Source organism: Chelonoidis abingdonii, chromosome 1 (genome assembly GCF_003597395.2).
Source record: "Chelonoidis abingdonii isolate Lonesome George chromosome 1, CheloAbing_2.0, whole genome shotgun sequence".
Taxonomy (NCBI): Eukaryota; Metazoa; Chordata; order Testudines; family Testudinidae; genus Chelonoidis; species Chelonoidis abingdonii.
In genome coordinates, this window is record NC_133769.1 from 141,482,827 (window position 1) to 141,498,839 (window position 16,013).

A 16,013-nucleotide genomic window follows, 5' to 3' on the forward strand; every position below is an offset into this window, starting at 1 on the left:
GCTGGGGTATTTATGCGGCGCCATGGTGGCGCCACTCCAGGGGGCGCCCAGCCGACCCGCTGAGTGTTGCTAGGGTAAAAGTTTCTCCGACGGCTGTGCACGCGGCGTGCACACACCTACCTGGAATGGATATGAGCAACACATCTCGAAGAACAACAGTTACAAAGTGAGTAACCTTGTTTTATCATGAGCTAAAACCCACTTCATCAGATTTTAGCCCACAAAAGCGTATGCCCAAATACATTTATTAGTCTATAAGGTGCCAGAAGGACTCCTCATTGTTTTTGCTGATACAGACTAACACAGCTACCACTCTGAAACCTGAAATTGAAAAGATTCTATGCATATTTCACTGTAAGCCACTAGGTGGTAGTAGTTGACTCAGTCACAGCTACTACCAAATTCAGATTGTGAGGAAGAGAAAAGAGAAAAAACCTAACTCCACTGTAGTAGTAAATATTGTAATTATAATGTGTGGAAAAGTGACACACCAAGTTGTGATGCTTTGGGGTTTAACCCAAATCAGCAAGGGGTTGTGTCACTCCCTGCCCTGCAACTCTTGATGCCTTCAATGCTGTGCTGCTCTGGCTCACAGCCGGGACACCAATAGCCAGCCTTACAAGCACGCAGGTATCATCACCCTGACTTCCACTGCCCAGTTACTTTTTACAGCGGGACTCCAACACACTCCCAGTCCTGAATTTCCCCAGAAATTTCTGCCAGTGTGACAATCTGCTGGGGTTCCCAGAACTGTGAATTACTTTGTTCTTCCTTGCAACCTCAGCAAGCAATTGTTTTTGCTACTGCTAAACTGTGTGAGAACTCCCTGACACATCAGCTTGTCTGCTTTGCCAGCCAACTCTTCAGGGCTCTACAAGTCCAAACCTTGCTTTGCAGGTAACAAATAGTGAACCCAAACTCACAAGTTCCCAAGAGGCACCCCTGCAGTGCCCAGCCATCTCCAGGAGCACGCACAGAAGTTAGTAATTTAATTGCTCCTGTAATTTCATTGCAAATTGACAAACTCTTATTTCAATCACAGCATTGACTTAGTTTGTAGTAAAAGTAAAACAAGTTTATTAAACAAAAAGTCATAGTTTTAAGTGATAAAAGGCACAAGGAATAAAGACAGAAAGGGTTACAAGCAAAAAAAAGTAAAAATACACTTCTAAAACTAAAGCTAATTTTAGCAAGCTACAATCTTGACTAGGCAGGTTTCTCACCTATATTCAGTTCCAAGAGATTTCTACCCCCTTAGCTGAAGAACCATTCTGTGATTTAAAGCGCTCGGATCCCTTGAATCCCTCAAATGATAGACAACTATGAGGTTCTCTTCCATTCTTTTTATAGTCCAGCAAACCTCTAAAATGTATTCCTTGACAAGTACGCCCAAACAAAGCATCTCTCTCCTGCTGGAGTGGAGACCCCATGATGTTTTCTCCACTGCTGGTTAGCTTGATATCTTTGTTTATCTTATATGTAAATTTACTTTCATTGTCTCCATCTAATGACCAGGCTAGTCAGACAAGCAAATACACATTCCTTTATCTAGGACAGACTGGGCTTATGCTTTGCTTGCCAAACACATTTTAAGAACATAATTCAAGCAAATACTTATAACTCTTTGTATACACCCTGTACATAAAATCTCACAGGAATATCACTGATCAGTAAGTAGTTAGTTTTCCAATAATCCAGGCCAGCTTTTGGGTGTATCATGATAACAGTGTTAGGTGCAGTGATTTTGTCAGGCCCTACAAGAGTTGCTGACACAGGGTAGCAAACTACCAATGGGTTTCTGTGTCACACAAGCTAATAAGGAAAGTTGTTGAGTTTTTTTAACATAAGATACTAAATCAAACTAATTAAAAAATTAGGAGGTGTCCCTTGTTCACTTAGAATATTTTTTCAAGCTTTTAATATGTAGATGGCCTTTGTTCCCACACTTTCGTAAAATCTTTGGGGAAATACTGCCCTTTGCTTCTAAGCATAAACCGTTCCCAGCTGAATAAAGAATAAGAAAAAAGAATAATTTTCATTACTAAATGAATCACAGACATTATAAAAGACTTACAAAATCTCATGATCCAGCCATTAAGGAAAATGAAGGACTGTTCCCTATCATAGTTTCCAATGCTCTGTCCAGTTACCCGTGGTTTTAAATAGCAATGGGGTTTCAACTACCTTCCTACATGTCTAATTGATTTCACATTTACAAAATGTTTCAGATATTTGTCTTAAATATCATTTTCTCAGTTTCATCCCATTATTCCTAATTAAAGCTCCATGGATCACCTTCATTACCCTAAACAATTTCCCCCCCTTCCTTGTTTTATACACCCTTCAGATACATATCAGCTGTTATCAAATTCTACCCCATAGTTATCATTTGGCTAAAATCCCGTATTTAGTTTACTCAGAAGTCAATTATTCCAGCCCCTTCATAATTTTTGTTGGCAGAGCTTTCTTTTTGCTGAGATGAACGTTTTATGCTCTAGGAATTATTTTGGGGAAGTCCTATAGTCTGTGCAATACGGGTCAAACTAGATGATCACAATGTTCCCTTTTGGCCTTAGAATCTGTGAATCTATACATGCAATCAGCATTTATTTTGTCTCTTTGTGTTGGTTTTTTTGCAGTTCATTAATAAAAGGTGATGCCCTGACAATATTGGAGAAAAAATCCCTCTGTTTATCCACAGAACAGGTTCAGCATAAGCAACAACAGTGCAAGCTTCAGTATACGCTGTCCTCCTACCTGTGTGCCTCAAACGGGACCCAAAGAGACAACCTCTAGGCAAGAAAATAGAGTTTGCGGTTTATTTAGCTCTTGTCCTTGGCTGCTAGTTTGTTTGTCATCTTTATTACAAATAAATGACCTGGCCCTGCAAGCTTCAGTGCATGGAGTATCAATTGACATGCATGGGAACTGTGCAAAATAGAGGTATGCACCCTTTGTTACATCTAATGGACATTTTGCCTTCTAAGCCCCACTCCTCCTGTTTCACAAAAATGATAATAGTTATTGAGCAAAGGTGGCCCAAAGAGTTCTACAAATTGGCAGGTAACCTACCTCACCTTCAGTACACAGAAGACAGCCCTCAAAGGCAATGGATGCTGAAACATAATATCCCATCTAGATCCAAGCAGCCAAGCTGCACTGAATAATAACATCTATATTCTCCAAAGGCCTATTCAAGTGGACAGTGGAAACAATCTGCCCCATTTTATGGATAATAGGCACATCCATTGGGCTTCTGTCACACAATGCTAATGTGACACCATTGGTTAGTTCTTTGTAATTTCTGTTCACTTTCACTTAAATACAATTTGTCTGTCACAGCTATTGACCTGGCCAAGGCTCCCTCCCCTCCAAGGTTTCCAGTGTCATTTCTGAGCATAATATTGTTGACTCACAATTTTATCTTGAGTTTTATGTAATTTGGCATATTTATGAAAGACTCACGTCCTGAAGGCGTTTGATTACATGAAAATCTCCATTTTCATTTAAGAAAATGGTTGTGAAGAAAAGTTTGAAAATGTGAACCCTGAAGTCTCAAAAAGCAGTGGACAAATAAAAAGAAATCAGAATTTATTATTTTTAAACCCTTAATTTTTGAGCCAATTCCATAATTTCTGGATTCTGATATATATTTTTTAATGCTAAGGGTAGACAATATTAGGTATGTAATTATTTTACACACACCCTAAGCTAAATATTCAGAATGTAAAGATCTCTTGCAGTCTCAAAAACATACTTGTACGTCTGATAACTAAGGCATCAATGATGGTGTGATGACCCGTGATGCAGCTGTGGTCAACTTCAGACTATGTCACATATCCTTGACGAGTGCCCACTGACATATTTCAGTGGCAGGCTACCGGCTCTCCACCTGACTGATGATGCCATCAAATGGCTGAGCACTCTGTGCATATGCTAATATAGGGGTAGGCAACCTATGGCACGCGTGCTGATTTTCAATGGCACTCACACTGCCTGGGTCTTCGCCTCTGGTTTGGGGGGCTCTGCATTTTAATTTAATTTTAAATTAAGCTTCTTAAACATTTTAAAAACCTTATTTACTTTACATATAACAATAGTTTAGTTATATGTTATAGACTTGTAGAAAGAGCCCTTCTAAAAACATTAAAATGTATTACTGGCACACGAAACCTTCAATTAGAGTGAATAAATGAAGACTTGGCACACCACTTCTGAAAGGTTGCCTACCCCTGGGCTAATATACACCTGAGAAATGGTCACTTGGGAAAACCGTGTGTGCAGCTGTGCTCCTAGGCACCTGCTTGTGACTGTTTTGAGTTTTCGCACATGCAACAATTCGTTGTCCAATGAGTGTTCATGCACCACCAAGTGTTTATGCACATTCAAATGAATTTTGCATTAAGCATACACGAGTTGGGGGTGGTTCAGTTGCATACGAAAGCTAAACGTCTTTCCATGGGCAAATGGGTTTCCACAAACATCAGTGAGTTCGTTTTCCACAGGGTAAATGAGTAGTTTTTCTTAACGTGTAGGAGGGTGGTTTTTTCATACACAAAAGACTGCTTGCCACACACAGGGGCGTTTTGACAGTCGGCACAGGTGTGTGACGCCTGAAACTAGGCTCGGGCCTGCTGCTGCCTTTGATAACCACCGAGCCGCCAGGCTTCACCCCGCCTCCTCGGCGGCGAACGACAGTTTCCAGGCTCACAGACACCGTTTACTGCGGCAGCAGCGTCGACCTTCGCCTGCGCGCGCCCGCACCCCCACCCCTGGCAATGCACGCGCGCGCGCGCACGCTCGCCTCCTCCTGGGGGCTCTACGCCTGCGCGGAATCTTATCAAACCGGCGCGCGAGCGGCACGGAAAAGGAGCCGCTTAAAGGGAACTGTGACGTCAGTCAGCGTGAGCGCCAATAGGCGAGAGAGGGGTGGGCGGTGCAGTGTACGGAGGCGGGGGCAAGAAGCCGGTTGGACGGGGGGCGTAGAGGCTGTTTCCTCAGCGCATTATGGTTCGGTTCGCTTTGACCATCGTCCGGCAGTGAGTGGAGGGGGGCGGGGTGAGAGCCCAGACCCCAATTCCCTCCCCCCCCCGGCGGTGAGAGCCTGGCTTCGTGCTGGGGCCGCCGCCTCCCGCAGGTCCCAGGGCTCCGGCTCGGACCTTGGAGGCGTCGCGCCCCTCCCCTTGGCAGGGCGGCTGCACCCTCCCCCATCCCCCGCGCTGGGGGGAGAAGAGGCCCGGGCCCGTAGCGGGGGCTGAGGCCTTCAGGCCCCGAGTCTGGCCATGAACCGCCTCCGCCCCTCACCGCTGCGTCCTGCTGGCCCGCGTCTGGCGGGGCTCATGGCTGGGCTGCCTGCGGCGCCCTGCCAGAAGGGAGCTTCCGGCCTCTCCGTCCCTCGCCAACGCTGCGCCGCGACCTCCCGGCAGGAGGCGACCGAGCACTCGAGTCGGCAGAGGGGGGCTGGGAGTCACAGGGATGCCCCAGGGTGTGTGACTGGCTGTGGGGATGGAAACGGAGTCTTGTTCAGCACCTAAAACTTAGATCGCTCCAGCCGCATCTCTCCGCAGGGCTGTGAAAGACCTTTAGTGTGACCAGACAGCAAGTGTGAAAGATCAGGATGGGGGTGGGGGGGTAATAGGAGCCTATATAAGACAGACCCAAAAATCGGGACAACCGGACCCCTGGTATAGGTGCAGTTAGGTCAATGGAAGAACTCATCTGTTAACCTACCTACAGAAAAGCCCCTTCCCAGGCTCCTGGGGGAATTCTGTGCTGAAAAATTCAGAATTCTGTGCAGAATATTTTAAAATTCTGCAATTTTTGTCAAAATAACACTATATAATCACATGGGTTGCCATTATTTGGTAATTTATTTCAAAATACCTGTCAGCAAGTATGTCTGCAACAATACAGATGCACAGAAAGTTTCCCTTGGGAGTAAAGAGTTGAAGAAACACCTATGATAACCCAGTTCCTGTTTCTCAGCCCTCTTCCTCACAGAGCCCAACCCTGGGGCCTTCCCTGGCCCAGACTCCCCCCAGCCGTGGCCCCTCCCAGCCCAGATACTCTCACCCTCTACCCACCAGGTGCCAGCTGTGCCCCCCCCCCCCCCGAAGACATTCACACACCCTCCTCTATGGAGCCCAAATATCCAGAGGAAGAAACTGCCTGATGCTGGGTCCCAGGCTTGCACTGGGTTTCCTGTGCACCGCTGCCTCCTTCCTTCAGGGTGTGCTGGGAACCCTCCAGGCTCCTCCCCCCCCCCATCCCGTATTCTATTTGCATGCTGTGCTCTGCCAGCTATAGGGAGAGACATCCGACATCTCTGCAGCCCATTTTTTGGGGGGGAGGGGGTTGGGGGGAGAGGAAATTCTGCATGCACAGCCTTAATTTCTGCAAAATTATGTAGTGGTGCAGAATTTCCTCAGGAATTCCCACCTGTGCCACTGTAGCACTTGTTGTGTAGATGTATCCTGAGTCGCACCTTGTTTAGGTATTAGCTTTGGCTCACTAGTGTGAGTGGATGTTCCCTCATCCATTAGTTTCTGCAGTAGTCGTTGTTAGCATCGTAGTTACCCGTTACAAATATTCCTAGACATAATAGATTTGGATGCATGCACACTGTTTTAAGATACCATTGGGTTTACCCATTCTTTACCCTTTTCCCTCCTTTATTTACAGGAAATAAACATTTGATAACGTTCAGTGACAATTTTGTACCATCTCAGTGGGCTCCTGGAAAGTGCCGGAAACCCAAAGTCCATGCTTCTGTGCCCTAAGGATACCTGACCCTGAACCTGGCAGTCTGCTCATATCTTTAGATTTCAGCTAATGTCCAAACGGCCCCTTTCTTTCTCCACCACTCTCTGAGGAGGGAATTCAAAATGATTGATTTCTTCAGAGGAGACTATACAGAATTTCTTTTCTGGCTGGGGACCAAGATACCTTTGAAGTCTCCTTTTGTACTATAAAGTGGTACTTTATTTAATTTCTGTCCTCAAATGATTACTCTATATTTAATAAACACTGATTGGAGCTGCTTCTTTTGTGGATAACAAAATTTTGGAATCTTGATTCTTGCTGTTTCTGTAGTGTCACATCCATTATTCATTGGAATGCTCCCAAGAACGTTACTACTTTCAGTAATTTTGTGCTGAAGAGTGGGCAAAAGAGCGTTCATGCTGACCTAAATGTGACTGAGCTAGTAAGGATGTTAGGCCAACTACCTCTACCTATCGAAAACTAAAACTTGTTAGTTAATTATTTTAGGGACTTTTTGAATCACTTGATATTCTTATCTTAATATTGTTTGGAGGCAATTTCTATTTCTGGCCTTAACAGTTACAGCGCTACTTCTGTCTTTGGTAGGGACAACTATTAAGGAATTGAAAGTGTGGTATTTCTTGTACTGTTGCTTGTTACACTTTGTGCAAAGCTCAAATATGGACACGTGCAATCCTGAGGTATTTGGGTGGATTCTTACCTTCCCACTATTAGATATGGGATGTGAAAAATTACTTTACAGCTTCTGGTAGTTGTCATATAGTTATTAGGGAGCTTTTTACATCCTACTCACCAGTGAACTGAAGGGAATGTTTTCAAATAGGAATTAATTCAGGGAAGTCCTTTGGCCTTGTTATACAGGAGGTGAGGCTTGATGATCACAGTGATCCCTTCTGGCCTTATAATCTCTGACTTTGAAGATAATGACGTTCATTTGTTCATGAGATATAACTATTAATCTCCATAAAGTCTAAACATGTTTGAGTGTTAGGGAAGTTTCCAGCTGTCTTGTGCTTCAAGGGTAGGATTCTAAGTAAACTATATCTTTAGAGAAGCATATAGGTAATTCCCTTCTCCATCTTTTTTCCTTTCTAAATACTTGAGAGAGTGCATTATTTAAGAAATGTGAAGCTTACACTGAGAGGCACTTAAATCAGAAAATGACAAAATGAACGTTTTTCAAATCCCAATAGAAAGCTTTTATTCTCCAACTATAAGGTAACAGTATAGCGACATAGCAGTGAAACGATTATCGTTGTGTCTCTCTCTCTTAAACTGTATTCTGAGAGACACCTTTTATCTCCTAGTTGAGACTTCTTTGTTCTTAAAATTAATTTATGGCTAGAGCACCTGTGCCCAAACTTTACCCAGTTGAAGATGGCATTGGCGACTTGCTGGGGTCTGAGAGCTATGTGTAATTACCATAAAATTGAACATATCGTATATATGTCCCTAACTCTTTCATTAAGTCTTGAACTTTAACAAATATAGTAGGCATTTAAAGTATAATAAGTCTATAATAATAGACCCTTCCATCTACACAAACTTAGGTGCAGTTATTAGCTAACCCCTAAACTCCAGGCCAAAAGTAAGAAAAAATACATACATTAAGGACAGAATGCCTGTTTAAAGATGTTACCTTCTCTAGCACTTTGCTAAAGTTTGCATAAGTTTTAGCAATTTTGCCGTCCTTTTTTCGGGGTGAGTGGAAGGGTTCTTTCCTTTACAAACTACTCTGATTGAATCAAATGTACATTATTTTATAATTCTAAAGAGTTATGTTTTTGAGTTTTTCCTGATAACTTCTGTTTTATTCAGGACTTAAAACTTAACAAAAGTTGCTACAGAAGGGACTGAAATGCAGATGTCTGCCTTTCTGTATTTACAACATATTAAGAATAAAATGTTGTGACACAGAAAGATGACATGCAGTGGTTTCATATAGCATTCACATAACTGTTTTGGAATTAAACCTAACATAATTCTTTGTTATAATACATTTTGTGATACCTCTGTGGTAACATTCTAGGAAATACTTGCTGATAATTTTGCATCTGATAAATATTCTGTTAGAACTAAACATTTGAAATTATTCTTCTGTGTTTTGGTAACCCATTAAGATAAAGACTGATTATATCAGTGATTTTTGATGTTGCATAATGGGCACTGTTGCATGTGAGGCTAGTTGAGGCTATTTATAGACCAGCTTGGTTGGTCATAAGACCTACCTCTTGCCAAAAATACTCTGACTTGGCAGTGGTGGGGAGTTCATTTAGTAATAAGATAGTACTGTGGAATGTTAAAACAAGCACTGACCTCATTGACTTCTTCAAAACATATAGCTTTAGCTTTTTCTTTCAGTCACAGTGGATCTCTGTGAACAGACTTCTGTATAATATGAATAGTGTACTGTCTAGTATGGGCATGTTTGTGGAGAATCAAAATCAAATTTCAGCTCCATACCCCTGATTCAGATGTTAAAAGGCTGTTGTCAAACAAAATATTTGTAAATACTGGGGGGAAAGTAATTTTTGTTTACTTTGCATAATATGCTTGCACAGTGCAACCCAAATGTGGATTTTAATTGTTTTCCTCTGGTTTGAATTATTCCTGTTTTTCCTTTAAAAATCTAAATCCACTGATTTGGTGATCCAGCTGCAGTCTTCCCTTTTTGGTCAGTTGGAAAATACACCAGATTGAAACCACTGTTCTCTTTAGAAAATCTGAAATATTATGGTGGAATATTCAAAAGTATTCTGCATTGGTCTGACTTTGCTCCCATGGACTTCAGTGGGAACAGATTTAGGTTGATTTTGAGCATGTTTGAAAATCCCATCCTCGCTGTCTACTTGGCAGTCTTATTGTATGTGCTGTTATGGGGGGGGGTTCTCACTGTCTTGTAGTATTGACTATATTTTATTAGAATGATTTTCTTGTGAATCAGATGCCCTCCTTTTTAGAATCGCATACACTCTGTGGCAATTTCAGCAGTTTTTTTTATGTGGAAATTATTTATGTGCAATTTATTGAGGAGAAATAGCCAGCCTTATGTGACCAGCCATCTGTCCAGATCATTTTGAGAATCTGTTATAGCACGGACAATAGTTCTTTGTTTGGAAAGTGAGCATTTTCTTTGGGCTTAATCCTGCAAATGATGAGGCATGTGTCATTTTACTCATGTGATGGATCCGTTGAAGTCAATATGCTTAAGTGGTGTTGTCTGGACGGGGGGCTTTATTTGTACACATCTCTTTATTTTAAAAAACATCCAGTGATCTAAATAAAAATATAGAATTAGGAGAATGGAAAGACTTAATCTGTCCCTCTGCCAAAACAAGATTACCCATAAAATACTCAAAAGCATTTTCCAGTATATATTTAAGTGGTCAAAGCAGGATTCCTTCTGCTCCACTATCAGGAAAGTGTTGTTGTTGATGTTTTAGGACTTGGAATAAGAGCATCCACACACTTGCTTCAGATTCACAACCTCCCTTATTCTGGATTAATTTTCATGTTTAGACAAGTCCTTTTATTTTCCTTTCTTTAATCCTATTTATGTCCCTCCACTTTTTGTATCCCTAAATTATTTTCCTTCTTTGGTTTTCATACTTCTAAATTTATTGTTATGTTTTGTGTAGGCTCATTTTCAAAGCGTAGGCATCTGATTGGAAAAAAAATGCAGTGGTGTGCATTTTCCATAAAATCACTGTTTTAGGGTGGAGATAGGAGGAAACTAAAATGTAGATAATGTTTTAATAGATAACTAAATAGTGCTGAGTTAACTATGAAATTAAGCAACTACATTTACCTTGATTCCAAAGAAGCTTATTCTTAATGAACACTGAAGGAGTTATTGGAACTAATTATTTTAAAAAGTTTCTAAAGTGTTACTATGAGAGTTTTAAGCACATCTTACTGAAAAAGATATTGTACTTTACAGCAATGTGTTCCCCTTATTATAGTACCGAGCTGATGCGGTGTTTACGTCTACTATCCAAATGTTTTTAAATTTTGACTAACCTTATTTTTAGACCAGGTTGTTCTTCTTTATCTGAAATATTTCTATTTTTCAGTGGAGAAACAAGATACAACAAAGACAAGATACTTCAAGGTTAGTGTCAATCCTGCTATGACCATTAGATTGTTAGAAATTATATAATTACATATACCTCTGCAAGAGAGCAGCCTATGGTTAACTGAAATGTTATCAGTATCAGGATGGATAAAAATGGATGACTTAAAAAAAATTTAAATTAAGTACATGTTTCTTTTTAAAAATAAGCCTATTTGAAATTATGACACTATTATGACAAGGCCTATGGGTAATTTAAACAATTTTAATATATACTAAATTTTAAAAAAATACAAGCAGTATATGTTTGAAGCCCGAGTTTTAACGGAAGTCAAACCACTGAACTAGTGGAAGTAACCGTTTAAGCATCTGTAACAGTAGTAGTCTCTGTTGCAGGTGCAGTGAGAATATTTTTTTTTCATTTTATTTATTTCAGTTCAATTACTTATTGGTTCTTTCAAAGCGAGAAACTGTTTGGGGGTTAAAAAAAGCAGAAAAGCTTGTTATCCTCTCCCAGTCTATGAATAAAAATAAGGTGTGAGAGGATGAGCTCTCCTTGTTCTAAAGTTTTAAAGGGCATCCTGATCAGAAACAATCAGTTCAATTCACTAACTATAGATAATAAGTCCTTTGTTTAATAAAATCATTTAGTTTCAAATGCAAAACATGTTTTGATCAACTTATTATATATGTATCCAGTGGTTTAACTAAAACAAAAACCTGTTTTTATGCATTTTTAATTGAGTTCTAATGTGCTCCCAAATGCAGGTTGAGGCAAATCAGGCATTAATAAAGAGTGAATCATCTAGTAAATGTCATTCACAATTTTCCAGCATAGTAAAATGAATGTAAAAATTAAATTTATTTTAAGCCATGTAATTACTTAAATGAATTTGTATAGATACATTGTATCCTCCTGGTTGGCAAAAAGTACTAAAATTAGGATAAAGACTATACTGAGTTGCAAATCAACATGTTCTAATGGTTGCCAATCAGTGAGAATCAACCTTAGGAAAATAAACTACAAATGCAAAACGAGATTAAAATCCTTGATTTAAGTCAAGGTTTTGTGCTCGTTTTAAATCATGAATAAACCCAGATTTAAATTACAGTGATTTAAATCAGTCAAACTTGATCACGGCATCCAAGTTAACTTGTCAGTTTGTTTGTTTATACCAGATAATGTGTATGGTAAGAGACCTATCTTTTGGGTTAAGATTGTGCCTTGATAACTTATACGAACTTTGAACTATCAGCGTTCAATAGAGTTCATATGCCTCCAAAATGTCTAAGACTGTAATAGAGATGGTAACGTCCAGGACATTAGATAATGTGTTAATTTCTTTTGAATTGAGTCATGGAGAGACTACATTGATTTTTTTCTCCTTAAACATTCTGCTTTAGAATAATAGTAATGCGATTATAGGCAGAGCTGGTAGCAAGGGTATCTAAGGATGCCCAGCACTTCCCATCATAAGAGTTGCTTGTAACTCAGTTGCTTAAACTTTGCCAGACTTCAGCCATTCATGCTGAAATTTTCCATGCTAGGTGTCTGTCTCAGGCTAATTTTTTTTTAAGAGTTTCTGGAGATATGACTATACCATTCGTCAGAAAATTGAGGAGGGGAAAGCACTGTTTTGCTTATATTAAAAATTCTTATGACTGTTTGCTGAGAAGCTCTCTTATCTCCATGCTTTGGCACGAGGGGCTTGAAATTTGGTAAGGGAATCGAATTTTGCCAGGAATGTGTCTATTTGCCAAAGTTGGGAGGGTTTTTTTGCCCCATGGCAACACCAAGTTATGAGCTTTTGTGAAAAAATCAGTTTGCGTATGCTCCGAGACTTGTTAGCGTGGCAGCTACATTCTTTGAATATTCTAACTGTACTGAGCATACTGCAGCCCAAGGCTGCATGGGCTGAACAAGACTCCCTGTAGTTGCTGCTTCTGACTGCTGTGGTGCCAGGCACTGAGAGCAGGAAAACTCTCTTGTGCTGGGTGCTTCACCGTAGGCATTCAGGCACAGTGAAGAAGGAAGTAGCCTGATTGGAAAGCAGAAACAACTAGATCCAGACAGTGCATGGGATGTATTGGTGGAGAGAGTAGATTGAGGTAAGAAGCCTGGGAGCGGAGGGGGGAAATGACTGACATTCTGAGATGAGATTTGGGGGGGAGGGGCAGTTAGGAAGACGGATTACTGAGCAAGGAGAGAGACTCGGATGAGAAGGGTGGTGAGAAATGGGAGCTGGGCTGGAGAAGACTGAGACTAGGATATGGAGTTTAGAGGGAGAGACTGGGGCTCGGATGAGGAGCCCAGAGGGGTGAATACTGGGACTGGCTAGGCAAGGAACTGTAGGGTCGAGAATGTTGAATAAAGGTTGTGTAGTGACGGAGGCTGTTTTCTGTAGGACCCCTGCCTTGTTTGTTGCACAAGATGGAAGGTGTATAGTGAATGAGGAGGGCAATTGCAGAAAGAGAGAGGATGGTTTTACGGCTAAGGCAGTTGCATGCTATCCTGGAGAAGGGGATCCTGTCTTTGGTCAGAGTTCTTACGTGATGCTAGATAAGTCACCTAAACCAAACTTTTCAGCAGTGGCCATTAACTTTGTGCATTCAGATAGTCAGAAACACAACCTGAGACCCTGAGGTCTGATTTTTAGAAGTGTTGAGGACTCACAGTTGCAACTGAATTCAATGGAAGTTGTGCTTTGAGCGCACAAAGAACTATATAATTGTAACAACTCTGTAAAACCAGGCCCTAGGCATCTTATATTGGACACCCAAAATTAGTGGATACTTTTGATCTTAATCTCTGTGCTTTGGCTCCACATCTGTAAAATGGGGATGTAATACCCTGTTGCCTCACAGGAGTGTTATGAAAATAAATTGTTTGTGAAACACTTAGAAATGAGAAATGATCATTGTAGGCAAACCCATGAGGAAATGAATAATTTTATATTCAGAGAAGGGTTTGAATAGTGTCCAGTAAATTTTGCATAGATCTACATGTTGACCAATGAGTATAAAACAAGCTATTCTACAGCTGCTTAGTAAGTGAGCACTGTTCATTCTGTGCACTCTGAGGAAGGGGTTGGTGGAAAAAATAGAGTAAGTTTATGATCACATACTATGATAATGCATGCATATAAGGGGAGCTGAATTAGGCTTGTGCTGGCAACCTTAATTCTGGCATTTCTTTACTTCTGAATGTTTTACTTTGCAACTATGAAGTTCTTGTAACATATCTTGTGGTATATAATATAAATATAATTGTGACTGTTCTTCAGATTCATATTCTTAGTAAGAACTTTATCTTAAGTTGCTCACAAAAATTTGCTGATAAGATGACTTTCATAGATATACCTCTACCCTGATATAACGTGACCCGATATAACTCGAATTCGGATATAATGCGGTAAAGCAGTGCTCCGGGGGGTGGGGCTACGTGCTCTGGTGGTTCAAAGCAAGTTCGATATAACGTGGTAAGATTTTTTGGCTCCCAAGGACAGCGTTATATCGGGGTAGAGGTGTATTTGATGGAAAAGAAACAGCATACCAGCTGAGGCACTATCTAATAGCACATCGATTGTCTCCAGCTACATCTGCACGTTGCTTTTAGACTACCTCTTTTTACTGTTCAGTAGTTTTAAATTGGATACTGGATATTACCACTTTGTTATTTGGTCCCCTTCCCACATGCAACTAAAGAGAATCTTTTAATATTTAAAACCTACAGCTGTGGCCATAACTAGGCTTTGCAGGGTTCACTTTAAATTGATGGAGGTTGGTAAACATGCGTTTTAGCTGGCACTGAAATTGATGGGGAAAAATTCCATTGGCAGTAGTTGGGGCACATATCTTGTGCCTGTAGGAATCTGGTATTACTGGCCCTGCAATGCAGTGAGCCCACTGCAGCCCTGCTGTCACAGGAGCAAGAGAGCAGGATCATGACAGCAGGGTTGCAGAGGGCTTCCTGTGCTGTGGCAGGGCCAGTGACTCTGATCCCTGCAGGCGCAAGGTGTGGGGAAGGCTGTGGTCCTGGCGGGACAGAGCAGAGACCCCTAGCAAGGGCTTTGAGGAGGAGGAAGAGGGCTTGGCTGCGGGGAAGGCCACCCTGCTGCTGAATGGCTCCTGCCCAAGGACTCAGCCATTTAGTAGTGTTGTGGTCTCCCCCTCATGCCCCTGGCTGGGGATGTGTCTGCTCCACCAGGCCAGGACCACAGCCTCCACCTGCCCCTTGCACCTGTAGGGATCTGGTGTCACCGGCCATGTGGAGAGCCCTTTGCAGCTCCACTGTCATGGCCCCACTCACTCACCAGCCAGGAGTGCAGGAGCTGTCCCTGGACAGGAACCGTTCAGCAGTTAGGTGGTCTCTCCTTCAGTCAGGGTCGTCTTCCCCTCCTCCTTGCAGCCCTGGTTGGGGGTGGGGTGAAGGTCTGCTCTGTTGTGCCAAGACTGCAGTCTCCTCCACATCTTACACCCTGATGTCTTGAGCCCCTTGGCTGCACAGAGAGCCCCCTGCAGCCCCACTGTCAGCACCATCCTGTCCCCATCCTACTCTCACTTAACTTACTGCAACTTTAAAAATTAAAATCAAAATTGATAATTATCAAAATTGCAAATAAAATGACAGTCATAAGCTCTCACTTGATCAAATACAGGCATACTGATATTTAGAAGCCAAATTGCAATCTCTTGTGGTCCTATTGTCTGTGTTGCCACTGAAGGCATAGAGGATGAAATCTTGGTGGATTTCTTATGTGCGAGAACCACCTCTGCAGCATTGTTTTCCACTTATTCTGATCTGACAGGAAAGACACATTGTGGTAATATAGCCTCCCAGTCCCAGACCTGAACTTTAGCGTCCACAATCTGGTCCTGTCCCAGACCTGGATTTTTGCGTCCAAAATCTGGGGGCTTACCTGAAACTCCCCCAAGCTCACTACCAGCTTGGATATTCTCGCTGCCACCAGATCAGGAATTGATGGGGCCTGATCCCCCCTTTTCTCTCTCTGGTGTCCCCAACCCTTCCTTGGGGGGACACCCAGATTCCAAATCCCTTGGATGCTAAAAGCAGGGGAGAAAACCCCTTCCCCCCTCCTTCCCAGGCTTGCCTCTTGGTCTAGCCTGTGAGTATCAAGAAACCGGTTTCTCTGCTTCC

At 41.8% G+C, this 16,013-nt stretch overlaps 1 protein-coding gene and 1 long non-coding RNA gene across 3 annotated transcripts in view; both read left to right on the plus strand.

Moving 5' to 3' along the window:
• Positions 1-2,890, plus strand: part of LOC116820267 (uncharacterized) — a 14,751-nt gene extending 11,861 nt beyond the window's left edge. The window contains exon 4 of the long non-coding RNA XR_012656773.1: positions 2,640-2,890. This is a non-coding gene — a long non-coding RNA (uncharacterized LOC116820267). The remainder of the gene's footprint in view (positions 1-2,639) is intronic.
• Positions 2,891-4,938: 2,048 nt separating this feature from the next.
• The window catches only part of TIGAR (TP53 induced glycolysis regulatory phosphatase), a 25,373-nt gene continuing 14,298 nt past the window's right edge, over positions 4,939-16,013 (plus strand). The window contains exons 1-2 of one of the 2 annotated variants that reach the window (XM_032775752.2): positions 4,939-5,039; positions 10,857-10,894. In XM_032775752.2, coding sequence (XP_032631643.1) covers positions 5,008-5,039; positions 10,857-10,894 — 70 coding nt within the window. In that variant the 5' untranslated portion in view covers positions 4,939-5,007. Of the gene's footprint in view, positions 5,040-5,309; positions 5,486-10,856; positions 10,895-16,013 lie in introns of those variants that run through there. The other variant, XM_032775751.2, reaches the window with a different exon arrangement.